At 41.8% G+C, this 27,140-nt stretch overlaps 1 protein-coding gene and 1 long non-coding RNA gene across 6 annotated transcripts in view; one reads left to right on the top strand and one right to left on the bottom strand.

Moving 5' to 3' along the window:
• The window catches only part of Ect2 (epithelial cell transforming 2), a 58,083-nt gene extending 52,028 nt beyond the window's left edge, over positions 1–6,055 (bottom strand). For 4 of the 5 annotated variants that reach the window (XM_048452628.3, XM_048452629.3, XM_085682310.2 and 1 more), the window contains exons 1-2: positions 5,897–6,055; positions 625–776 (exon numbers count right to left, since the gene is read on the bottom strand). In XM_048452628.3, coding sequence (XP_048308585.2) covers positions 625–754 — 130 coding nt within the window. In that variant the 5' untranslated portion in view covers positions 755–776; positions 5,897–6,055. Of the gene's footprint in view, positions 1–624; positions 777–5,896 lie in introns of those variants that run through there. The other variant, XM_048452630.3, reaches the window with a different exon arrangement.
• A 176-nt stretch (positions 6,056–6,231) lies between these two features.
• On the top strand, positions 6,232–24,929 carry LOC146890011 (uncharacterized). The gene is made up of 2 exons (XR_014999281.2): positions 6,232–6,556; positions 22,670–24,929. It is a non-coding gene; the product is annotated as an uncharacterized LOC146890011 (long non-coding RNA).
• Positions 24,930–27,140: the final 2,211 nt, after the last annotated feature.

Raw genomic sequence — 27,140 nt, 5'->3', positions numbered from 1 at the left:
TAACCTAATTCTGAGTTTCCTACAAAAATATTTGACTACGTATCACTTTTAAAAAAGAAATGATACAAGCAGGCAGTGGTACCACACTTCTTTAATCCCAGCACTGGGAGGCAGAGACAAGAGGATCTCTGTGAGTTGGAGGCCAGTCTGGTCTATAGAGCAAGTTCCAGAACAGGCTCCAAAGCTATACAGAGAAACCCTGTCTTAAAAAAAAACAAAACAAAACGAAAGGAAAGGAAAAGATAAACTGTAGCAAAAGACATACAAACAACAAAGAAATAATTCTCCCCAAGAAGCATTACAAGCATGTCCCTCCTCCTTAAGGCACAGGGAGCTTTTCACAGACCCCCTACAAGGCAGTGAGATAAGCGGCTCATCGCATAACCACAATGTTACAGCTAGACAGTCTCAATACAAGGAAAGCAGGATCAGCACAAAGACGCCCGTTTTCAAAGTGGGGAAGCATTAGCCCAGATGATGGACAGAGAAGACAGACATCGTGCCCGACTTACTCAACACACAGCCTCTAACTTAACTGTTACATCAGTGACAGAAAAACCAGCAGTCAGTACTTGAGGATTAAACAACAATTCTCTTTCTTTATAAAGCAGATAATAGGCTTACCATCAACAGTTGAAGAAGACGCCATGCACAAGTTTTCCTTGGAAGTTTCAGTAACTTTAGAATCAAAAATAGAAGAATCTGCCAAGTTAGTTATCTCAGTAGGAGACGTTAATATACTGTTGTCAGCCATTGTTTGCACTGTTTTGTGGTGGCTGAAAAACAAAATTTGGAATTTAAACACATAAAACAAATCTAGTCACTGAGCAACAAGCTTTAGAGCAGTGGTCCTCACCCTTCTTAATGCTGCAACCCCATAAAACAGCTCAAGTTATGGTGATCACAGCATAAATTTATTTCGTTGCTACTTCATACTGTAAATTTGCTACTTTTATGAATCGTAATGTAAATATCTGATATGCAGGACATCTGGCACATAACCACAACAGGCTAGAAGCTGTGCTTGTGTTATGTAGAATTTATCCTCTGGTCCCAGATAGTAGAGGATGGTCATGCCTAAAATCAGCTCAGGGAAGGTAGAGATAGAAAGACCAGGAGTAGGAGGCAACATGAATTCGAAGCCAATTTGGGGAACAAAGAGATCCTATCTCAAAACCTCCATCAGCATAAGTTTCTTTCTCTATAAAATAAAGCTGATCAAAACTGGCTATAGAAATACAGTAACGCCAGGCGGTGGTGGCACACGCCTTTAATCCCAGCACTTGGGAGGCAGAGGCAGGTGGATCTCTGTGAGTTCGAGGCCAGCCTGGTCTACAAGAGCTATCTCCAGGACAGGTTCCAAAGCTACAGAGAAACCCTGTCTGGAAAAAACAAAAAAAACAAACAAAAAAAAAAGTAATACAGTAACAAGTAACAACAGGCATTAAAAGAACACAGAAAACTCCCTGACATAACACACAAAAGGTGATCACAAATATTTCCCTCTTTCTTCTACATTTCTATCTTCAATCTATTTCTCTTCCTAAATGTCTATACAACATCTGCTTACAATAATCCCATCTTTACTCTTCGACTCATTCTCCCTGCTCAAAATGCCTGTCAGTCTCAAATCCAAAAACTTTAGTGTCAAACTAAATTTCTGAGCAGTTTTAAAGTTCAAATTACAATGTACTTTATAACTGTGCTCGGCCTAGCATGTCTTCTACTTCAGTAACCACTCTTGACTTATGGATTTCTCAGAACCTTTCATAAGTAATTATACAGCTTACATATTACTGGCATTTTTATATTAATTTCCAAACATCTCTAAGATTTGACAAGACAAATAAATATAAATTAGTGTCAGTATAAATCTGAACTATGAAAGAAAGCTCTTTTAGATTTCTAGGATCTAAGAATTGAAAAGTTAGGCAAGCAGGAAAATAAAGTTTAAGTTTAAAGTTAAAAGTCATACTTCATAGTCTGAGTTTGTAGCTCAGTGCTAAAGTTCTTGCAAAGTATGCTGCAGGCCCTGGGCTTTATATTCAACTTGGGGGAGGAAAGCAAATTTCTTAAATAAATATAACCAATAGTCTCATGACTGATCCATTTTTCTCTACTTCAGATTCATAAAGGGACTGCTCTACATTCTTAGTAAAGAAACAGTTTAAACTGTATGCTTTGGGAAAACAGTAAGGTATGAATCTTCATTTCTGGTTAGTGATTAGGTAGCACAAAACATACACACTAGAGACCTACACACAGAAGAAAAATCATACACTTATAGGTCAGCCACCTGTCTCCTAGCTCAGCTTTGCATTAAACCTCTATTTCTATATAAAAGAAGCAGACATAGATTACAACTCAAATCCAGGTTGTGATAGAAAATGAGTAGATATTTTGGGATGACAGGTAACAATTCATATTTATACAATACTCACGACTCAGCACTGTTTACTGTCTATCCATGGCAATCACTACTCTAAGCACTGCAGAAGTGCTCCAATAGTTGTCTTTACTCAGAACAACTACAAATTCCATGGTCTTCTTCCTACTTCTCCTAAAGAATCATTTCCAGTGAAAAACACAAGGCTCTAAGTCACTTAAAGAAATCTCACAACATAATGACTCTATAGGTCAGTATCTGGCTCAGCCACCGTCAGAGGAGCTTGAGTCAGTAGATGGAACAAACAGAGAGACCCACAGCCAGACATTACACACAGAGTGAGACCCTAAACGGAAGTCTCCATCAGAAGAGGATGGAGAACATCAAGGAAACAATACCCTCTAAATCAACAGGACTGGCGTACATAGGAGCTCACAAATCAAATGCAGAGGAAGTTGACACGATGTCCCATCCCTAACCAAGAGGCTGTCTCCAATTGACAACCACTCAAAAGAGAAATAGTGTTCTCCTGAGTCTCACTGGGCACAAACCACAAAGGGCACGCTCCACACTCAACAGTAGCTGCCCAACTGAAAACGAACTCTGGCATTTTTGTGGAAGTATTTTGCCTCATAGTACTTTGTCAGGGATTTTTTTTAACCTTACTGGTCTTTTGTTTATACCGTATGGTTTCCCATTTTGGCTTCTATGGGTGTTCTGTGCGTGTCTCTCTGCTTGGGTATGTGCTTCCCATGCTTTTTCTGGGTGTTCCCTTCCAGTTTGTTTTTTTTCTATTCTGCTTTGTTTTCCTTTGTTTGTTTTTCTTATTTGTTTTCTAAAGAGAGAGAGAAAAGAAGCTGTGGAGTTGGATGGTGGGGAAGTGGGATAGGATCCAGAAGAAATGATTAGACTGTATTGTCTGAAAAGAAAAATCACACAAAGGAAAAAAAGACAGGCAGAGGCAGTATGCGCCTTTAGTCCCAGCACTCGGGAGACAGCAGCATGTGGATATCTGTGAGTTCGAGAATAGCCTGGTCTACAAGATTGAGTTCCAGTACAGACAGGACTGTTTCACAGAGAAAGCTTGTCTTGAAAAACAAAACAAAAACAAACAAACAAAAAATCAAAAATTTCTAATAAATCAAGACCATTTGAGAGGCTGGAGAGATAGCTCAGCAGTTAAGAGCAGTGCCTGCTCTTCCAAAGGTCCTAAGTTCAATTCCCAGCAACCACATGGTGGCTCCCAACCATCTTTAATAGGATCTGCTACCCTCTTCAGGCAGAAAAATATACGTGCAGGCAGAAAAATATACGTGCAGGCAGAACATTGTATACATAATGAATGAATGAGTGAATGAGTGAAATCTTTTAAAAAAAATAAAACAAAAGATCTGAGCTGCTCATGGTATTGAAAGCAGTACTGTCACATGAAACCTGACCTCCAAAGAGCCAACAGCAGGAATTAATGAAATGGTTAGTAGAACCCTGGGGCTAGAGGGAAGGCTGGTGTGATTAAATTCACTGCTCTTCAAGAGGACCAAGGTTCAATTCCCAGCACCCACATGTCAGCTCACAATTACCTGTAACTCCAAGATCTGGCACTCTTACACAGATATACATGCTGGTAAAACACCAATATACACATTTTTTTAAAAAAAAATAATTACTTTAAAACAACTTTCCACTGGGCAGTGGCGGTGCATGACTTTAATCCCAGCACTCAGGAGGCAAAGGCAGGTGGATCTCTGTGAGTTTGAGGCCAGCCTGGTCTACAGAGCTAGTTCCAGGACAGCTAGGGCAGTTACACAGAAAAACCATGTCTTGAAAAACAGAACAAAACAAAAGGTTAGTAAAATGTACTTTGAATGTTTCCAATAAAAGAAATGATAAATGCTTCCAGTAACATAGCCATTACCCTGATCTGATCATATCGGATCATTACATATTATATAAATGTACTAAAATATCCTAGGGCTTGAAGTGTAGCTTAGTGAGAAAGCATAAAGAGGTTCAGGGTTCAACCTCTCAGTTTCAGGAAAAAAAAAAGGAAACGTCAAAACGCAGCCCATAATTATATGCCAATGACAAGGCTTCACAATATATATAACACACATAATATATGTATATGTATGTTTTACATATACATACATATGTATATGTATGTATATATGACACGGTTTACGGTTTTTCAAGACAGGGTCTCTTTGTGTAGCCCTCTCTGTCCTGGAACTCACTCTGTAGACCAGGCTGACCTCAAACTCACAGAGATCCACCCGCCTCTGCCACCTGAGTGCTGGGATTAAAGGCATGCACCACCACTGCCCGGTGGAAAGTTGTTTTTAATTAATTATTTTTTTTTAAAAAAATGTGTATATTGTGTGCGCCATCACTGTCAAACTTTTACAATCATGTTCAGTGATACTTTCGTTTCCATGACCCTCTTTAACTTCAAAGGCTTAATTAACTGCATATATCATTTATTTCCAAAACAGCTTCAAAATTTACAGTGGAAGAGTTACATGGTAAACTAAAGCTATAACTATAGTCCAACAGTCGGATCTCAGACTGGAATGCATCCATCGCTTTTTCTCACGTTCACATAGGCCAGGGACTTTTATAAATAAACACAATAGAATCAGGGATCACCAAACAACACATCTTTGTCTGGGGATGTAGCTTTGCAGAAGCATGCATGACGTCATCCCCAGGTAACCCATAAACCAGGCATGGTGAAAGTACACCTTACAGGAGGCAAGCTCATCAGTTCAATGTCACTCTTCGCTCCACAGTACAAACCTATGCTGGGCTCCCTGACAACCTCTCACAACACATTTCTTTTAAATTGAGTTTCCTCATAAAAACGTTATCCAGGGTAAAGAACCAAATTCCAATAATGAACGTTATTAGCAATTGTGATTAGTAGTTCTCATTTACTTAGAGTTTAACATTTTTCCAGGCACTATCCTAAATCTGTTTCCTTGCCATTCGTTTAACCTTTGCAGCCATCCTAACAGTGGAATACTAACTACTGCCGTACACAGTTTGTGGCTAAGGCAGTCGCTCACGCGGCTTCTCCAAGCCGGGTCTAACTACACTGATAGCGCTTCCCTAACCACTAACCACACACAGCTGTGGCCAGGAAGGGGGCGGGGCGGCCTGTGTTTTATATTTAAAAATGGAAAATCGGAATTCTGCAGGAATTCCAGTGGGAAACCACAAAACAATCAGGGCAGTTCAGGGCTGCAGCGGGCGGGCGGGCAGCCAAAATCCCGGTTCCAACTGCGCCCTTCACCCTGGGGCGCCCGGCAGCAGCAGAACAGGGAGGAGGGGGGCCCGGACTGGGACCGCGACGACGGAAGACCGGGCCGGGTACAGAGGAGGGGACGGAGGGTGGAAGAGGGTGACGGAGCCCGTGCTGCCCACCGCGACGGGGAGGCGACCTCCGACGCCGCCGCCCACGGCTCGGGCACCGCATCCCCTCCCGTCCCGCACACACCACGCAGTCCTCACCACGCTTAAACGGAAAGAAGAGCCGCTCCGGCGCCGTCCTCCGCTATCCTCACACCCTCACGGCCCTCACTGGCGCCATGGCTCGAGGGAGGCCGCCGCCGCTGCCGATTCAAAAATCCGGCCGCTCTCTCCGAGAGCCATGCTGATTGGTGCCCTCGGCCAACCTCCTCGCCATAGGCTGGAGCCCCGAGGGCAGTGCTGATTGGTCACAGCCCAACGCCCGCCTCCAGGCGGGGCCGGTTGATTGGCTGTGCGTGACTTTCAAATAAGCTAAACGGCTGTAGCGTGCGGACGTCAGCGGAGTGCCCGGATGTGGTCGCGAGGGGGCGGCGGCCCCCTCTAGAGCGGCAGGTGTCTCTGTGGTTACCGCTTGTTTACTCAGTAAACAGCGCCTTTCCTGAGGACCAGTCCCTCTCTCTATCATCTCCTCCACCTTCAAGAAACAGCACCCAGCACCCCAAGTCGTTCCGCTTTTATTACTTCCCAGGTTCTCTTTTGAAAGCCAAGCTTGCATCTGAGCAATTTATAATTAATTGTGTGAGGAGATTCTAGAATCTCCGGAGGCAAAATCGCCTCAGGGTTGCTCCTCCAACCCCGCCCCAAGCGCAGGAAGGTCCTGGGAAGTCAGGACAGAGAAGAAGTGAACAATTTTTACCTGGGGTCAGTATTGCTCTTCTGCAAATTGTTTCTACAATATTCTATGTTCTAAAGTGTTCTACAATAGAATCGTTTAAGAAAAATGCACTTCTAGCTGGGTGTAGATGTGACCCCAACCACTGAGGAGGAGAATGCTGGAGGCAGAGGACAAGAGCAGCTTGGATAACACAGGGTGACCCTATCTCAAAACAACTATCTTTAATTAGAAAAACAAAACAAAACAAAACAAAAAAACTATCAAGTGAATGCTGACTTAAATGAAAGGGAAGTGAATCTGCTGCTAGGCCCCCAAATCTCAATAGAAGGTAGAAAACTATTTTTCAGATTTATTTATTTTAAATTTTATGTGCCTGGGTTGTTTTTTTTCCTACATGTATGTATTTTCCTTGATTTAGATTTATTTTAAATTTTATGTGCTTGATTTTTTTTTTTTTTTTGCTTGCATGTATGTGTTTTTCTCGAATGTAATTGCATGCATCGTATGGGTGTCTGGGTGCCCTTGAAGGTAAGAAGCCGCAGGCTGGGATACCCTGGGACTGGAATTACAGAGGATTATGGGTTACCTTGTGGATGCTAGGAATCGAACCAGAGCAACAAGTGTTTTTAACTACTGAGCCAACTCTCCAGTAAAAACTACTACTTTAAGAACAACACAACTTCTTTTTAGATTTGTCAGACTCTGTAGCAATTTGAAAAGTTTGTGGTGTACTTCAGAGAATGAGTAAAACAGTCTATAATCATAGCTTTTGTGTTTCTGCCTACCATTATGTAAGGCCTGCCTTTCACTACAATTCTGTGCTAGCTGTTAGGAAGGAAGAAAAGAAAAATGGGCGTTGAAATTGTCCTCTGGAGCTTGCTTGCATACTTGAGCTTGGGTGTGGCGGGCATTCCAAACATTCTCATCGCTAAAGTACTTAAACTGGAAGCAGCCCACTTCCTTTGTGACTGCCTTAGGGAGCCAAGCTTCCCCAACTGTCTGATGAGGATGTGTGCAGCCTTCCAAAGCTTGTGTGGCACATGCATGAGAAATGAGCAGGAGATTCCATCTCGCTTGCAAGTTTTTATTTACTCAGCAGATATGTATTAACCAGCAGAAAGCCACTGGGGGGTAAAAGCATAAATTAGAGCCAGACAGTGATGGCGCACACCTTTAATTCCAGCTCCTGGGAGGCAGAGGCAGGGGAATCTCTGTGAGTTTGAGGCCAGCCTGAGCTGCAGAGCGAGTTCCAGGACAGGCTCCAAAGCTACACACAGAAACCCTGTTTCAAAAAGCAAACAAACAAAAACCCACCAAGAATGAGGTATAGGTCCTGCCTGTGGAGGCTTCTGTGAGGTGTGGTAGTGCGCACTTGTAATCCCATCACCGCGGAGTGCAGGTGGCTACAGTTTAAGAACAGTCTGGACTCTGAGACCCTGTCTCAAAATATAAAGGAACCCAGAAATAACAAATGAATGTAAAGGAAAACAGTGTTGTTGTGATAAAAATGAACCGGCATCAGCTGCAGCAGGTGAAAAACAGACCTACTAGGCACGGCATGCAGAGAAAGTGGGTATTTATTTAGTGGGTTATGAAGGGGAAAAGGAAGGAAGGGGAGAAGGGGGAAGAGCAGAGAGAGGCAGAGAGAGAGAGGAAGAGAGAGGGGGAGGTGAGAAGTGGGGAGAACGGTGAGAGGCATCAGGAGTGGGGGGCTTGTCTCTTCAGGAGGGGAATATTTTAGAAAATTACTCTTATGATTTCTTCTGATCTTTGTGGGCATCAGACAAAAACATGATATTTATACATTCATACAGCAAAACACTAATACACATAAGAAACATTTTAAATCTAAAAGTGTTTTAATGTGAAATATAAAAAAGACATGTACATTGCTCTTTATTAAACAAGTTCCAAGACAGACAAGATCAGATACCCTGTCTCAAAACATAACTGAAGAACAATTGATAAAACTTGGAGAGAGAAATTGGGCTTCAACCTGACAATCTGAAAAGCAAAGCAGCCAGCCACTGCTTATCTTGACTTCAGGCCAAAAATGGCAATCCGCAATCCTGCCTCCAGAAATCTCAGAATAAGACTAGGTCTGAGAGCTGTTTCTTCCCATTTTATAATCCTCTCTAGTTCTGGGATTAAAGGTGTGCACCACCCAGTTTCTATGGCAACTAGTGTGGCTACTGGGATTAAAGTTGTGTGTTACCACTGCCTGGCCTGCAAGGCTGACCAGTGAGACTGTTTTACTCTCCTAATCCCCAGGCAGCTTTATTTATTAAAATACAATTGAAATGCTGTTGTCTGGTTTCTGTCCTCCCACCAGGTCCCATAGCCATTTAGCTCCAAAGAAATCACACAGAGGTCTATATTAATGATAAACTAATTGGCCCATTAGTTCAGGCTTCTTATTAATTCTTATAACTTATATTAACCCACTATAATGTTATAATGTGAATAATGTTAGCCACATGGCTTGGTACCTTTCTCGGTGGGGCAATCACATCTCCCTCCTTCTGTGGTTGGGACATGACTGGGGAGGAATAGGCTTCCTCCTTCCCAGAATTCTGTTCTCATTGACCCGCCTCTACTTCCTGTCTGGTTGTCCCACCTATACTTCCTGCCTGGCTACTGGCCAATCAGCGTTTATTTAAAACATAATGGATAGAATATAGACAATTGTCCAGCACCAAACTACACAAAACAAATAAAAATGTGTATATATGTATATATACTAACATATATGTGTATACTAATAGGTTCCCCTCCATCCCGTACCAATAGGTTTCTCCAACTAAGCAGTAAACCAGACCAAATCAAACTGAAAAAGTATTTATTTGAGCAAAGATGTATTTGAGCAAAGAAACTCCTGGTTGAGTTCTCCAGTCTCAGAGCTTGAGGCCTGAGAAGTGTCCACCAACAAAACCAAGTAGATTTTGTAGATTGTAGGTGAGGGGTAGTTGGGTTTGTGCCCAAGTATGGTCAAAAGATGAGCACTTTAAGGTGACTGGCAACTTCAGAGGAAGCTGCAAAAATTCAGAATTGGGCTTTTGACGACTTTCCTTTGTTCAGAGGCTCTCTGAGCCAGCGGGGTTTGGCAAGAGAAACAGCAATAGGGCTTTCTAGATCATGCAGGGGTGAGCTGGAGGTTCCAACCAAATACATGCCATATATAGATACCAAAGTATATATGTGTACACACACACACATACACACACACACACGTGTTTATGAAAAACAGGAAAAAGAAGGTTAGCAAATATTTCATTATCTTGATATATATCTATGTTTTATTTCCTACAACACAGGCTAGGTACATGAGTATAGTTTTTAAAATTTATTGTATGTGTATGGATGTTTGTGAATATGTATGTCTGTATACCACAGTCATGCCTGGTGCCTACAGAGGCCAGAAGAAGATAGCAGGTCTCCAGGAACACCATGTGGGAGCTAGAAGCAAACCCAGGTTCTCTGGAAGAACTGCCAATGTTCCTACCCTCTGACCCATCTCTCCAGCCCTGAGTATTTTTTATAAACCAGTGAGTAATGACTGTACCTCTTCTTTTTCCTTTTTAAACTTTATCGGTTGTTCAAGTTGACATTCAAGAACTTCCAGAGTACTGTTTACAGCGATATTTGTAACACTGATACTAGCTGTTTGGACCAAAAACAGCCATATTCTAAGAGTTTTGTATCAAAATAGATCAATAAGCTCAGGTTGACTTTATTTTCTCTCCTCCCCATCCACATTTGAGACAAGATGGTGTGGTTCCCAGCCTGGCCGCTAGCTCACCACCTCCGTGGATCTGACCTCCTGCCTCTGTTTCCCTGCAGCTCTGGGATTACTGCATTACCACCACAGTTTATGCCATTCTAGGGCTCCAACCCAGGGCCTTGTGCTTGTGAGGCAAGCACTCAGCTAAGAAGCTAGAGCCGCAATCCATTGACTTAGTTTTCTTATGTCTGATGTTTTATTTTTTTATTTTATTTTTGATTTTTTGAGACAGGGTTTCTCTGTGGTGGAACAACTCTTGCTGTACTACAACTCTCTCTATTGACCAGGCTGGCCTTGAACTCACGGAGATCCACCTGCCTCTGCCTCCCGAGTGCTGGGATTTATTAAAGGTGTGTGCCACCACCATCTACATGGCTTATGTCTGATCTTAATGCGATTTTTTTTTCCTATTTACTAACTTGGCTCTAAAAGCTACTACTTTGTGTATAAACTAGAATAAATTACCTACAAAGTAAATAGTACAATTGAGGGTTTGTTTTTTTTTTTTTGTTTTTGTTTGTTTGTTTGGTTGGTTGGTTTGGTTTGGTTTGGTTTTGGGGGTTTTTTGTTTTGTTTTTGCTTGCTTGTTTTCCCTGAGACAGGGTTTCTCTGTGTAACAGTCCTTGCTGGCCTGGAACTCATTTTTGTAGACCGTGCTGGCTTCAAACTCAGGAGATCCACCTGCCTGTGCCTCCCAAATGCTGGGATTAAAGGAGTGTACTACCACCACCCAGCTTTAGTTTTCTTTTAAAATACCTAACACCTTCTTCCCCTTTGTTATGCCCAAGTTTCTGGTCCCCAAATGAATTCACGGAGCTGGATTTCCAATGCAAATTACATGAAGGTTTTTAATTCAAACTTAAGTTTGTACCAACACCTTTCCAGCACCCCAACAGGGTGCAGAAAGTATGGCAGGGAGCCCTGGGAGGGGAGAACTGTTAAAGGGACAATCAGGGGAGTTCGTGTCCTGTTGTCTTGGGATTGGGTAAGGAGGGCATAGGATAAGGTAGTTTCTGAACCTATTGGTCAGTTTTTGGGCAAGAAAACCTAACAAAGAGCCATAAATTACTGACAAGGTATCTTCAAGGACAGGATGCCTCCTAGGAAAATCTGGACCTGGTTAAATTTTATGGCCCTGTTCCCTATCTTTTTAATTGGCTCTTTTTAGGGTATCTGATCAAATTTCTGCTATGGCAGCACATTTCTGGAGCTGAGATCGTCCACCCCCAGCTCATTATATGGCTTAAGATGACACCCCTTCTTTAAAATGGAGTTTGCAAAGTCAGGCCCTCATATCCCTCCTTTCTTGTGACTATGAGAACCCAGTCATGGGCCTCGATCTTGCTTTAATATGAAGAGGGGGCCAATAACGATCCTTGATTTGTCTCTTGTTCTCTTCTGCATTTGATCGTTTTTGTTGTTGTTTTGTTTCGTTTTTTGGTTTTTTTTGTGGTTTTTTTTTTTTTTAGTACCCTGGAATGATCAACATAGAAATAACATTTTTTTAAAATCCAGTGCTCCATATAGTCCCCCTATATAAGGGAGTTTTCTTTTGATTTAGCATCTCAACCAGGGGTTACAAGGTGATGTATTCCTGTAACTGCTTCTGACTGACTTTAAGGCATCGCTGTCAGGGCCTAACAAACGTGAAATGCTAGTCAAAAACAAAGAGGGTATTTAGGAAATGGGGTATTACCAGGAGCATCTGGTTTACGAACTCTGTTGAAGAGTCAGAGTTTTTCTATGGGCTGGACTGGTCCACATCATCCTTCAGCAAGCCCAGGGTTCCCAGTCATATGGAGCAGATTGTAGTCACAACTGATGCTTGACATGTCTGCCAGCCAAGTAGAAACCTGTTGAGACAAGTTTAAACTAGGAACAGAAGTTAAAATTTATGTACTTAAAGAAAAATAACACATTTGAAGCTTTTAGGCTCATACTGAAAATCATAGAAAAAACAGATAACAGGTATCTGTAAAACAGCAGAAATATACTCATGTCTTTGAGTCCTAACAAAAACTGTTAACTTTGGGTTAAAAGCATGTAAGCCTATATTCAGAAGACAATGAAAAAATTTTTAAATCTTCAGGTTGTGACCCAAACAGTATGTATCATTGCTCTATCTGCTTTGTCAGAGCTATAACACAGAAAGGAAAAGAAATCTGAAGCAATTTTATTTAATTATTTATGTATACCGTTATAACTTGCACTTATATCTTAAATTATCTTTTTAAACACTTAAAGTTTATGAACCTTTATATCTCCAGACCTTTATATATCTTAGAACATTCTTCTGATGCTGCCAAGCTCACAAAGCTATTGCCATCAATACTGTCAGCGATCTCAAAAGGATAAAAAAGTACAAACCAAACAGCCTCTGAATCTATAAAAAATAACAGGGACCAGCCCATATAAAGTCATACCCAGGTTACCATAGCATTGGAGGCAGAAGTATCAGAACAACAGGCTTCACCAGGCCCGTAAGGTGAGGGGTTCCTGTGGAAGAGGGACATGGAAAAGACTGACCATATTTTGTCTAGGCGAAAGTAGTGCGATCAATTCTCCAATGTTCATAGTCTGGGTTGGTTCCTGGCAGCAGGGTGTAGCATTAGGGTGTCTCACCCAGTGATTACCATTGTCACTATCCAGGTGGAGACATCGTGGTGTCCCATAATCTTTGGAGACCTTGAGTTACTGCTGGGATCTAGGAGTCTCTGCCTGATATAAACTTTTTAATTATTATTTTAAATGCCACATTCTGCAGATCTCTGAAGTATTTTAGGGATACCTATGTATATCTGATTAGACAAACTTTGTTACTAATTACTTGTTTTAAGCTTGACTTTAAAAACCTATACAGGGAACTGAGTAAGGTTCATCCCTGCAATTAATTATATCAGTATCTTGAGGACATCTGACTATTAACTTGTATTTTCTAATTGTCTACAATATGTTAACAGCTTTTATAAGACTAGAACTTTACTCTCCATGTTTGTCAGGTTTTAGCTTTAAAAATTCTTTTAGTATTAATACCTTGACTCCAAAATTCCCTTTCTCCTGCTTGCTGATAGTTCTCTACACTGCATTCTCATACAAAACTCCATGTGGTGGCCATGCTGCTGCTTCTGCCCTGGTCTCCAGTCTACACTTGCCCACCATCCCTACTCCATTTCCAGCCTCAGGCTTTTCCAGTCAGGACCTCCACTGCCTGTTTCTTTCTCCAGAGAGAAGGCAGTCCTACATCCAAGGCTGGTCTTGAGAGTGATGACCCCAGGCTAACATAGCAGTTTAAGACCCCTCCCAGATGTGAGAGAGACAGAGACAGACAGAGAGAGGGAGGAAATTTAACCATCATTTAAAAATAAGAGTGGGCCTGTCTCTCTTGGCTTCAGGTAGGCATTGCAGTGTTTAACTGAGTCAATGCCTGAGGTCTTATAACTTGTCTAGAAGAAAATCATTAGTGAGAAATAACTGTTTTCGGGCTCAGAGGTTAAGAGCATTGCCTGCTCTTCCAAAGGTCCTGAGTTCAATTTCCAGCAACCACATGGTGGCTCACAACCATCTGTAATGAGGTCTGCTGCCCTCTTCTGGCCTGCAGGCATACACGCAGACAGAATATTGTATACATAATTAAAAAAAGAAATAGCTATGTAAATAACAACTCATATGGTTTTAAGCCTAATGTCCAAGGAGTATGATACCTTACACCATTAAAGAATCACATCAATCACTGTATTCTTTGGACATCTTCCTGCTGGGTCTTAAGACCATACAAGTAGCTAAAATTAATCACTTTTTTTTTAACTGTCAAGATCTCATGAGAATCTTTTTGTGGATCACGGCTTGAGAGAAACCCGTGGCTCCTCTAACTTCTTTTGTTTTTCAGTTGTCCCATGCATGTGAGAATAATTCAAAGGCCTTGCTTGACCATGACTTCCCTTGAAGTATGGAGATTTTTTTTCTTGGTACACTGCAGTGTAAACCTAACATCATGAGAGTTCAGCAGGTGGGATCAGTCAGCAGGCCTAGACATGACAAGTACAAGATGACACAGCTAATGCAAGGGCAGTCATTTGTCCTGGAAGACAGGATTGCCTAAATCACCTTAATGAAAGAAATCCATATATCCAAATGGCATACTTAACAAATAAATATTACTTGTGTATGTACTGCTAAACTGCAGGGCTTGGTAAGTTCCCAAGTAAAAGTTATAGAAAACATAGCAAGACAGTCTTCCTACACTTAAATCGACCTACTATAATGATACCTTTGGTTTTGAATACATGTAAGTGGCAGCTAGAGACAGAGCTTTATAGTGTGAGTTAAATAATGATTCAATAAAATAAACTTTGGTGGATGTTTTGAAACACAAAATGCTCGGGTCTGACATGGGAATGCCAAGTCCACCTTGAGAGGTTGAGATGTGTTTCTTGTATGCAGAAGAAGGATGGATTCTGTTTTCATATTCCAATCTGTTAGCCTGTGTCTTTTTATAGGTGAGTTGAGTCCATTTACATTAAGGGATATTAATGCTACCTCCTGTTAATTTAGTTTGCGTCGTTGGTGATGTTAATTTGTGCGTTTTTTTTTTATTCTTTGGGATTTGCTGTTATGAGATCATCAATTGTCTGTATTTTTGTTGATGTAGCCAACTTCCTTGGGTTGGAGTTTTCCTTCTAGTATTTTGCGTAGGGCTGGATTTGTGGCCAGGTATTGGTGAAATCTAGTTTTGTCATGGAATATTTTGTTTTGCCCTTCTACAGTGATTGACAGTTTTGCTGGGTATAGTAGGCTGGGCTGGCATCCATGGTCTCTTAATGTCTGCATAATGTTTGACCATGACCTTCTGGCTTTCATTGTCTACCTTTATATGTTACTTGGCCTTTTTCCTTTAGAGCTCTTAATATTCTTTCCTTATTTTGTATGTTTAGTATTTGATTATTATGTGGCAAGAGGACTTTTTTTTTGGATCTAGTCTATTTGGTGTTCTGTAAGCTTCTTGTATCTTCATAGGCATATTTTTCTTTAGGTAGGGAAAGTTTTCCTCTATGATTTTGTTAAATAAATTTTCTGTGCCTTTGAGTTGAACTTCTCCTTCTTCTATACTTATTATTCTAAGATTTGGCCTTTTCTAAACTTTGTTTTCCAATTTATTGATCGATAGCAATTCCGTATTGATCGCTGATCGATCGCTAGGAGCGCCAAAGGGACTCGAACCTGGGTCCCTGGCACTAGAGCGTTAGGCGCCCTTAGCTAAGCTGCTAAGATTTGGCCTTTTCATGGTGTCCCATATTTTCTTGATATTTTGGGTTAATCTTTTGTTAGATTTGATGTTTTCTTTAACTGATGAATCTATTTCCTCTATTGTATCTTCAGCACTTGAGATTCTCTCTTCCATCTCTTGTATTCTGCTGTTCATGCTTGCATTTGTGGTTCCTGATCTTTTTCTCATGATTTCTGTTTCTATAATTTCTTCGGCTGGTGTTTTCTTTATTGTTTCTATTTCAGTTTTCAAGTCCTGAATAGTTTCTTTCATATGTTTGATTTCTTTTTCTTGGTTTTCTTTGAGTGATTTCCTGATGTCTTCCAATTTTTTGTTTGTCTTTTCCTCAATTTCTTTAAGGGAATTTCTCATTTCATCTTTAAGAATTTCAAACATTCTCTTGAAGTTATTTTTTAGATAATTTTCTTCTGATTCATCCATATTTGGTTGTTCAGGTCTTACTGTTGTAGTGTCTTTGGATTTTACTGGTGTTGTGTTGCTCTTTGCGGTGTTGCATGTGTTCTTACCTTTTCTACTCACCTTTTCCTCTGATAGGTGTGGTTGGGGCTGTCTGAGATTCTGTTGAACAGTCTTCTAGGTGCCAGTGAAATCAATGCTCAGATGATTGTTCCTCGTGGTACAGTCGGTGTCACAGTTCCAGTTACCCTGTTGGTTACTTGGCATTCCTGGAGATAGCTCAGCATTCCTGTGCTTCATTTTGTTCCCTTGCAGTTTGCTGTCTCAGGCCTACTTTGGCCTAGGTTGCTGGCTTTGATCTGTTTCTGTAAATCCTGGTCTGGGTCCCCCCCCCCCCCTGCAGAACTCCCTGGCTTGGAGTTGGACCTGTTTAGGTTGCTACTCAATCTTGATCCACCAGTGTTCCGGGACTGGGTTGGCTTCCAGGACTGGATTTGCTCCTGGCTTCTGCTCCCAGTGGAGCTTGTCTCCTCAGGCCCTCTCTGTCCTAGGTAGCTCTACCGATTTGGTTATAAACTCGTTGAGGCTCTGGAACAGCAAGCCTTCCCTCCCTTCCCCATCCTTCTCCCTTTATCCTAAGAGCTGCAACGCCTCCACTAGGGAAACCATTTCTCTCGAGCTGTAACACTTACACTAGTCATTTGCAGAAATTAAGAGGGAAGAACCAGACCACAAACATAATGAGATCACAGCAAAACCCTAGTCCAACAGTGACCAATATCTGGGATCCACTCGTGATCTGGGCTTAGGCAACCCCGTTTCTCTTTGCCTACCACAGCACCAATAACTCATCTTACAGGCTCAAGTCAGCTTCATTACACAGCTGCTGATGTCCTCGGTAGTCATCCCACAGTTAATGACATAAAAACCAGCACTGCCTGGGTGACATTTACATGTTACAGCCTGAGATGCAAACTTGGCCCTCAGTGCACTCCCTCTGTGTGCAGACTCTGAGGAAATAGTTCGGAGACTTAAACCTCAACAATACTGGTCGTGTGTGTGTGTGTGTGTGTGTGTGTGTGTGTGTGTGTGTGTGTTAGAGGCAGGGTTTTTCTGTATAGTTCTGCCCTGGAACTCATACTATAGACCAGGCTGACCTTGAATTTGCAGAGGTCCTCTTGCCTCTTCCTCCCTAGTGCTGGGATTTAAGGCATGCACTACCACCACCTGGCCTCTGCCCATTTTTGTCTCAAACTGGCTGTTTATATACTGTTGCAAAAGGAACGGCAGGCCGCTTCCTGCTGCCCGCCCGGCTAGCTTTACACCCAGAAATAACAACACACAAACTGCATTCATTTTAACATTGCCTGGCCCATTAGTTTCAGCCTCTTATTGGCTAATTCTCACATCTTGCTTTAGCCCATATTTAGTAATGTGTGTAGCACCACAAGGTGGTGGCTTACCGGGAAAGATCCTAACCTGCATCTGTCTCGGAGAGGAGAGTCATGGCGACTGCCTCACTGCCTTCTTCCTCCCAGCATTCTGTTCTGTTTACTCCGCCTACTTAATTTTCTGTTCTATCAAAGGGTCAAGGCAGTTTCTTTATTAACCAATGAAAGTACACATAGACAGATGACCCTCCTCTATCAATATACATCTTCCCTACTACATCTCACTATGCAACCATGAAGTCAAGTATTAAAGGTTGCAATGTGTAGATTACCCTGGTTTTGTTTCTGTTTTGAGACAGAGTCTCATATAACTCACTCTGGCCGCATCTATAAACACAGACACACACACACACACACACACACACACACACACACACACACATATATGTATATATTTACAAAGAGACAGACCTGCCAGAATTTCATTTGAAGCTTTGTTTTAATGAATAGCCATGAAATTTCTATCAATTTTTTTTAAAACTATTAACATTTTCCAATGAAATTGTCACACTTTCAAATTGGTTATGCTATAGCATCTTCTAACCTGTCACCCTTTCCTGTAAAACAAGCTTTATAGTCAGAGTGAGCCATAAGAAGCTGTTTTGCACACTTCGATAGTCAGTAATTAGAATATGAATCTTCTCTTTATTCATGTGAGTCATTAGGCTGTGAATCACTTGACACCGATTTGCAGCACTGCAAAGGCAGCCCTGGTGCTTCACTGGGCACTAGAATTAGCTCCCTAGATAGAGCAAAAAGGAAAAGCATTAGTTTAAATAAGATAATTTGATTAGCAATTGTTAGCTCAGGGAAGAAAACCTCACTCTGTTCACTGGTTTCATGTTTCAATTTTACAGATGACCTTTTTCAAGATCAACAACAAAGAGGTCATGCAAGGTTAGCTAACTAGGAAGTGGCAGAACCAGGATCAAAAAGCTCATGTCTATTAATCTACTCTCTTACAGTATGCATACAAAAGCACCAATATGCTTACCCATAGTACGTGTGCTTCACCTTTTGTTGTTCTTTTTTGTTTTTCTGTCTTTTGAGACAGGTGTCCTCCATGTGGCCCTAGTTGTTCTAGAACTCACTGTGTGTAGACTTGAACTCAGATAGACTTGAACTCAGATAGTCACCTGAATGACTTTTGAACCATAGCCAGTCCAGTTATGAATGGAAGAGTGTTAATGTTCAACATTACCAAACAGATTCAGTTAAGGCTTGCTCAGGTTCATACATCCAGGCAATTCATTTACCGAGGTCTCAGTTGAATTATAGTCTTTCATGTGTTATATACTGACACCTGTAAATTGCTTTCATGTCATCAACGCATCTGAGATCCCAAAGTGACTATCAGTTCAATTTTGAGAGTGACTCAATCTTCACAGAAAAGTGTTCTCTGATAATCAGAGTGCTTTGATTATATTTAGCTATATTGTGGTTGCAATTCTTGTAAAAGTGTAAAAGTGGGGCCCGGCACGGTGACACATACCTGAAATCCTAGCACTCAGGAGGTAGAGGAAGCCAGCTAGTCTAACTGGCTTAGTGAGTTCGGGTCATCCAAACAAATAAAGCACCTATATCAGTTACTTTTCTATTACTGTGATAAAACACTGTGACCAAAGCAATTGATAAAAGAATGGGTTTATTTGGGCTTATGATCTTTGAGGGTGAAGCATCCACCATGGCAGAGAAGTGTGGCAGCAGGCAGCAGGCAGCAGGCAGCAGGCAGCAGGCAGCAGGCAGCAGGCAGCAGGCAGCAGGCAGCAGGCAGCAGGCAGCAGGCAGCAGGCATGGGGATTGTCTGAGAGCTCACTTATGGAACTGTAGGCAGGAGGAAAAGAGAGTGAACTGGGGGTGCTGTGAGGCTTTGAGACGTCAAAGCCCACCCCCAGTGATGTATTTGCTCTAGAAAGGCCTCGCCTCCCAGACCTCCCCAAACAGCACCACCACGAACCAAGCATTCAAATGTCAGACCCTGTGAGGGACATTCTCACTCAAACCACCATAGTCCAACTCTTCAAAGCAGTGGCTATTTGACCTTGGTTACATAACTGTATGATGTAAGTGGATTTCAGATTATATCTTAATGGGAATTCTGTCAAATGTTTAAGCAATGTTTAACTGTTTTTACATAAAAAGAGCAAACAGAAGATAAGGGACCATTTATTGATTAATGTACCACTACAAGGTCTTGGAGTAGGAAGGGAGAGCGGGAAGAAAGAAAAATATCTTGGACATAGATACATGAAAGAAAATTCCTGTGGCTATCCATTATGATAAATGAGGGTTATTGTATTTAAAATCCAGTGAACTGTATAACCTCATTCACAATGAGGAAACTGTGATTATTTTAATAAGTGCATAAACTATGTAACCAAAATAAATGCCCTAGGAAGACATCAAAAAGATTAGTGGTGTCAGATTAAAGGTAATTTCTGTGCGGGACTCAGAGGCAGAGGTGGGAGGATGGACTCCAGAGGCCAACCTATTCTATACAGCTAGACCTGAAAAAGGGAGGTGAGGGGGAGGGAGGAAGATCAGATCAGACCACTGTCAAGTTTGTTTTTATTCCCTGAAGGTTTATCTTTTTGTCACCTGATTAGGCTTCTCTTTTTCCCCCTTTTCTTTCTGTTGTACTTTTGCTTAAACCTAGGGCCTCCTGTGTGTTAGGCAAACACTCTACCGATGAGCTATATTTCTTTATACTTCCCAGTTTGCTCTCTTGAGTCTCATTAAGTTGCTCAGACAGGACTTGAACTCATTCTGGAACCTTAGTTTTCTTGCTGCAGTCTTCTGAGTGGTTGGGTTGGCAAGCCTTTATCCCGAGGCCCAGTGTAACTGACATGGGCTTCCCCAGGAAGTCACTCTGCTCGTGAGAATATTATTAAATCTTGTGGCAAAGACTGTGCAAAGGAGTGGCCTGAGTGTGGGAATCCACAACATCTGGAGCCCAGTGACAATAGGACCCAGAAGAAGTTGCAAATCCACGGTGGTAACACAGTAACTGCTGTGCTAAAAAGCACAGGGGACTCTCACAGAGTGTGAGATGCCAAGTGTCAGAGGGTCATGGAAAAGTGAGGGAACCCCACATTGTGGACAACAGAACGTCAGCAGAAATCTAAAATGCAGGTGAGCCAGCAGGGTGGCTGTGGTGGCGCAACCCTGCAGTCTCAGCACTTGGGAGGTGGAGGCAGGGGAATCAGGAGTTTAAGGTCATGAGATCCTGTTCCAAAACATTAACACACCAAAAATAAGATAAAGTAGCCACGCAGTTTTCATACCACTACAAAGCAAATGAGCACAGCCATTTAGTTACTGGGATTTATCCTCCAGGTGCTGTGTGAGGCATAGGAATAAACCCATGAAACACGCTGATGTGCACCTATTACAACTCTTTAAAACAGGAGCCCAGCCAGGCAGTAGTGGTGAACGCCTTTAATCCCAGCATTCGGGAGGCAGAGGCAGGTGGATCTCTGTGAGTTCGAGGCCAGCCTGGTCTACAAGAGCTAGTTCCAGGACAGGCTCCAAAGCTACAGGGAAACCCTGTCTCGAAAAAACTAACTAACTAAATAAATAAATAAATTAAATAAATAAATAAAAATAAAAATAAAAATAAATGAATAAAACAGGAGCCCATGAGGCTCGGGCATCTTCAGACCTGCTGTATAATTAATAACTCCCTTCCAGGTGAAGGGGTTGCGGACATGCAGCCGCACAGCTAGTTTGTGCTCTGCTGGAGTTAGACCCAGGGTGGATGGATGGCAGGCAGGCAGGCACTCTGCCATGCCTGGCCTCAGATGGCTCTAATCCTATCACACTGCTCTCATTTCTGTACAACTGAAAAACACAAAACTCTATATGTATGCTAATTATCGGCAATAGAGAGGTAATTTTGGCTAATGTATGTAAAAAAGGAAATGTTTCCCTAATGAGCACTAATGTGGAAGTCGTGGTGCTGGATCCAGTTGCTGTTGTAAATGGGAAATGCTCTCACTTGTTACTTTCACCCTTTCCTCACACCCAGTTGAACTTATTTTATGGATGCTATTAAAATATTGGGTCATTTTCTCCTTCATTAAACATAATTTTCTTTAATTTTTCATTAACATTTTGCATGCTTCCTCCTTGAAGATTAAGCAGAGTCATTACATATACTATTGAATAATTAGATCATTATCAGTAATTTCAAATTACATTGTTTCATTGTTCCGAATTGAAGTTCTTTCCTTGCTGGTGGTGATTTTATCATCTTGTTGAACCCTATAGTCCAGACACCGAGGAGGAGATGCCCCAAGAGACCACCTCTAACACCACAGCTGATGTAAAAGCATGAGGATTTTATTAACTCTGTCATGACAGGGTCTTCCAGCATTAGAGGCCAGAAAGACCCTGAAGAGCTGGTACAGGCTACGTTTAAAGGAAAAAGCCACAGAAGCAAGGGGGTGTCTGGGAGTTGTTCTTTGACTATTATGATTGGCTTATTCGAAAGGGCTATTACCAATAATTGGCTGGAGAGCGGTTGCCAGAGCAGATGAGGTAAGAGGTCACTTTGACCCTGTTTCCCAGGGACTGAGTCAAAATATATGTGTGTGGGTAATTGTTCAGGAACTGAGTCAACACCTTAAAGGTTATCTCACCCCAATTTCTGGAGAACATACGTGCATGTGTAGCTGTTAGGTCCTTGGTTCCCAGGGGGAAAGGGGGGAGCATTACCGCTGAGACTGAGAGGGCTCAGAATTGTCAGAAATGGCTTTAGAGTTATCTTAAAGTTTTACAGTCTATCTTCAGAAATGGGGCGTGACTGCCCATCACTTGATTTGGTTCTTTGCTGTTGGTGGGTTTTATTTGGATGTTAGTGTTTTTGTTTTGAAACTAGTTTCTTGTAACCCAGGTCAGCCTTGAGTTCACTAGGTAGCCAAGAATGACCTTGAATTGCTAATTCTCCAGTGTCTATCTCCCCACAAGTTCTGGAGTTAGAGCTTTGCTTGCGGTGTATTTGACGTAAATCTCACTGTGTCACCCTGGTGGTCCTGGAAAGTACTGCCTGGACCAGACCGGCCTCAGATTTCTCCTGTTCTGCCTTGGGGTGCTGGATTTAGAGATATGTACCACCATTCCTGACCTATATTGGTAGTTCCTCTCATTTTCAAAAGACTCTTAATGTGTAGTGGGAATCTAGTCGAATCACTGCAGCTGGGTAACATTTTTGTGTATTTTGTTGAAGGTACCTGGGCCTCGAGGAACTTCTGTAAAGAACAGTGATTGTTTCCTATGATTGATAGACTTGCTTTGCTGGAAGAGTTATCCGTCCATCGCCTATCTTTAGTCACAGACTGTCCAAGCACACTTGGAGGTCTTGTATTATTGGATATGCAGGCAGCACACAACAAGGACGAAGGCTGTGATTTCCTTCAGATAACACGCAGAATAAATCAGAGGGACTTTTGACAGGAGGAACTTGTTGGATCCCAAACACAACCTTTATGGACAGCCAATAAATATGCTTCTGAACAGAGATATGGGGTTCCCCCTGCTGCCAAAGAGCCCAGACTCCATCCTGGGGTGACTCTCCTTCGAATGGCTGCACAGCACAGCTCACCAGACATGAATGCAGACCATTTTTACAATTTAAATGTGAAGAAAGAGAGTCACCTTTGTCATGCTCCTTATGTACTTTGTCAAGTTGCTTATGAAACTTGTGGTGTCTTGTGAGTTACCAGTGGTGTACATCCAAGAAGGTCCAAGTCTTTTACCTACTTTCCCCCAAAGCTGAAAGAACAACATTGTAAAGATCATGTTTATTTACTTATGTATTTGTTGCAAGTGTCTGTGCATGGACACACAGTTTGTGGGCATCAGTTCCTCCTCCACCACGTGGACCTCTGGGATCCAGCTCAGGTGTTCAGCCTTGGCAACAAGCGCCTCCACCTGCCCACCCATCTCACTGGCCCATGAGCACATCCACAAGCAGGGGAAGGAAGGTGAGAGTCCAGCTTCCTGGGAAACCTTGGATACCTTAAAGTAGAAACCTCTTCATCTGAGATTTCAAAATCAAACAAAACCTGAACAAATAATAATGATAATACTAATATATACTAATTTTAAAAGCTATAAGGATGAGAGGACGAGACAGGAGGATCAAGAGTTCAAAGCCAGCTCCCTGCGGTCACACACCATTAGTCCTAGATACGTTGGGAGGCAGACTCTGTCAGTTTTGTGACCAGCCTGGTTTATATAGCAAGTTCCAAACCAGCCAGAGCTTCACAACAGTCACTATCTTAAAAAAATGTTCAAGGACAGTCTAGTCTATGTAGGAATTGCCAAACCTGCCTGGGCTACAGTGACTTAAAAAAAAAAGTGTCTTAAAAAAGAAAGAAAGATAGGGAGGAAGGGAAAAAGAGAAAAGAAGAGAAAAAAAATAAAATCTAAATCTAGTTGGTGTAATATTGAGTTGGAAGTGTCACCCTAGCCTCTCCCCCTCCCCCTGGGAGTTGCCTTGGCCTGGACTCCACCTCTCCGAAGCCTGCCAAGTACTGACCCCTCCCCAGGGAGGGTCAGGATCAGGATCATTGCCACAGGCTATTTAGGCTCGGGCAGAAAAAGGAGCACATGGTCTTCGGGTTTTGAGGGTTTTGAGTGTGCTCTCCTCTCTCTTCTCCCAGCCGTGCTCCTGTCTACCCGAGAGCTCGGCATTCATTAAACATGGGCATTTTTGATTTGGTCTAATCTGGTCTAATTGAAGCTATTTTGCATCAGCGGAGAGGTTCTTATTAAGATTTTACTTAACAGTTGGACATCGTAAAATGCACTTATTTAAAAAATATACAAAACAAAAAAGATATTCTTGTTTTTTTTGTTTTTTTTTTTCATTTGTTTGTTTGAGAGAGGGTCTCATGTAATCAGGTTGGAAAGTATTCTTGGTTTTGTTTTTGCTTTTTATTGAGAGAGGTCTCATGTTTCTAAGGCTAACCTTATTGACTGTGTATCCAATGCTTGCCTTGAAGCTCTGATCCTCCTGTCTTTGACTCCTGAGTGTTGGGGCTACAGATATTTACCAATCACCATACCATGTTCAGAATTATTAAAATCATAAGTCTAATAAATTATCTTAGTTGTGCAGGTTGGGGACAGCTATAACCCCAGTGCTGGAGATCAGGAAAAGGATTGTAAGTTTTAGGCTATCCTGGGCTACAAAGCAAATTCAAGTTCTTGTTTAAAACTAAGCAAATAAAAATCTCAAATTTTATATGTACACCTAACAACTAAAATTATAAAATCATATTTATAACAAAGACTATTACTATTTTCAAGCTTCTATCTGTTAAAAAGTACTAATTTTATGGCTATAAATGTGTGTTTTTTACAGTTTCTGTTTGATTATCATTATGGTTTGTGATTTCTCTTAGATGTTGCCTCCATAGAATTATAAAAATGTTGATTACATTTAGAGTTACGATAACAAATAAAGGTGAATGAGCAGCTAATACAGTTGCCCAAGTTCTGGAGGGCTGTACTCCCAGAGTGGAGCTTCGGACTTGCAGTTTATATTTTTTTGTATGCTTATTTTTGCATCAAGTAATCTAAAGTAGAACTTAGCTCTTCAACATAGGTGGGATGATAATTGGCACAGACACCTGGCTGGAATGTTAATTTACATCAAGATCTTACAAAAACAAGCAACATGGGGTATTGTGACCCACTTGGGAGGTGGATGCAAGAGAATTTCCAGGTTCAGGGTAGGCTGAACAATTTATCAAGACCTTATCTCAAAATAAATTTTTCATAGTATAACTAGGAAAATAGCTAAGCAGTGGAATGCTTGCTCTTGCTCAGGATTCATGAGGCCTTGGTACTGAAGGAAATGTAAGTTTCAGTTGATCAGGAAAAAAAAAAAAAAAACAAGAGTACAGTCTAAACTTCAAAACTGTCTTAGTGCCGGCTGGTGGTGGCACACACCTTTAACCCAAACATTCGGGAGGCAGAGAGGCAGAGGCAAGCAGATCTCTGTGAGTTCAAAGCCAGCCTTATTTACAAGAATTAGTTCCAGGGCAGGCTACAAAGCTACAGAGAAACCCCGTCTCCAAAAACCAAAAACCAAAAACCAAAACCAAACCAAACAAACAAAACCGTCTTAGTTGGGGTTTACTACTGCTGTGAAGAGATACCATGACCATGGCAATTCTTATTAATGAAAACATTTAATTGAGGGGCTCACTTACAGTTTCAGATGTTCAGTCTCCCATGGCAGGGAGCATGGCAGCATGAAGGCAGAGGTGGTGATGGAGCTGAGACTGCTACATCCTGCAGGCAACAAGAAATCAACTGAGTGCCACACTGGGTGAAGTTTGAGAAAAAGATTTCAAAGCTGGCCCCCACAGTGACACGAACGTGTGATCCAGATTATCAGCATGCCCTCCAGCCTCAAAGTCTGGATTAAAGACCTAAGTCTACAGCTTCCTCCAACAAGTCCACACTCCTCCAACAAGGCCATACCTCCTAACAGTGCCACTCAATGTGATCTTATGGGGACAAATACATTCAAACTACCACAAAAAGCAAATCTCTAAAGTGAAATACTCCACACACTTAAAAACAAAAAGAAGATTCTTCTGCTCCCCACCCCAGCCAGGTAGGCTGCAGAGGCGAGAAGGCACCAACAGGTTTACTCAGCCCAGGATCCTGCATGGCAGTGCTGATGGCACAGACAAGATGTGCCCCCTGGGCGACAGTGGCAGGACTGTTAGGAGGTAACTAATTGTCTTCTGGCTAGAGTCAAGGCCTGCTCCACAATATGGGGTACTCCTGTGGCAGAGGGAAGAGCTCTGCCCTGAGTTTGTTGGGTATCAGAGCACAGGGAGGAACAGCTTTCCAATAGAGGGAATTTAAGTGTGCTGTATTTGTCAGGATTCTCTAAAGGAACAGAACTCAGATAAAATGAATATATATGTATGTACATATGTGTGTACACATACTCATATATAACAAATTATATATATATATATATATACATACATACACACCAATATATGATTTATTAGAGTGGCTTACATGCTGTGATCCAACTAGCCCAACAATCGCTGTATCCCAACAGAACATTCAAGAATCCAGCAGTTGTTCAGTCCATGAGGTTGGTTATCTCAGCAGTTCTTCAATGTATCATGTGGGATGTCCTTCTGTGTGCTTCCAATATGTGATGCTTTTGTTGATTGATGAATAAAGCTGCTTTGGCCTGTGACAGGGCAGAATATAGCTAGACGGGAAAGCCAAACTGAATACAGGGAGAAAGAAGGCAGAGTCGAGAGAGACACCAGCATCTGCCAGAGAAGCGAGAAGTGAGGTAACAAACTATGAGCCTAGTGGTAAAATATAGAATAATAGAAATGGGTTAAGTTGTAAAAGCTAGTTAATAAGTCTGAGCTAATAGGTCAAAGAGTTTGTAATTAATATTAAACCTCAGAGTGATTGGGAGCTGCGGGGCGGGAGAGAAACCTCCAGTTACAAATGGCACCCAAGAGTTGGCTGTGGCTTGTCTGGATCTGGGTTTTTATTAGTAAAACCAATTAAACTCATGCAACACATGTATCTTTGACTTCCTGTCTTTCTTTGCCTCTCTCTCTCTCTCTCTCTCCCTCCCTTCCTTCCTTTCTTTTCTTCCTTCCTTCCTTGCTTTCCTCTCCTCCCCTTTCATCCCTTCT

The sequence above is a fragment of the Myodes glareolus genome, chromosome 20 (genome assembly GCF_982192425.1).
Source record: "Myodes glareolus chromosome 20, mMyoGla1.1, whole genome shotgun sequence".
Taxonomy (NCBI): domain Eukaryota; kingdom Metazoa; phylum Chordata; class Mammalia; order Rodentia; family Cricetidae; genus Myodes; species Myodes glareolus.
The sequence above is the reverse complement of the archived record's forward strand: the minus strand, read 5'-3'. Positions and strand labels throughout refer to the sequence as shown.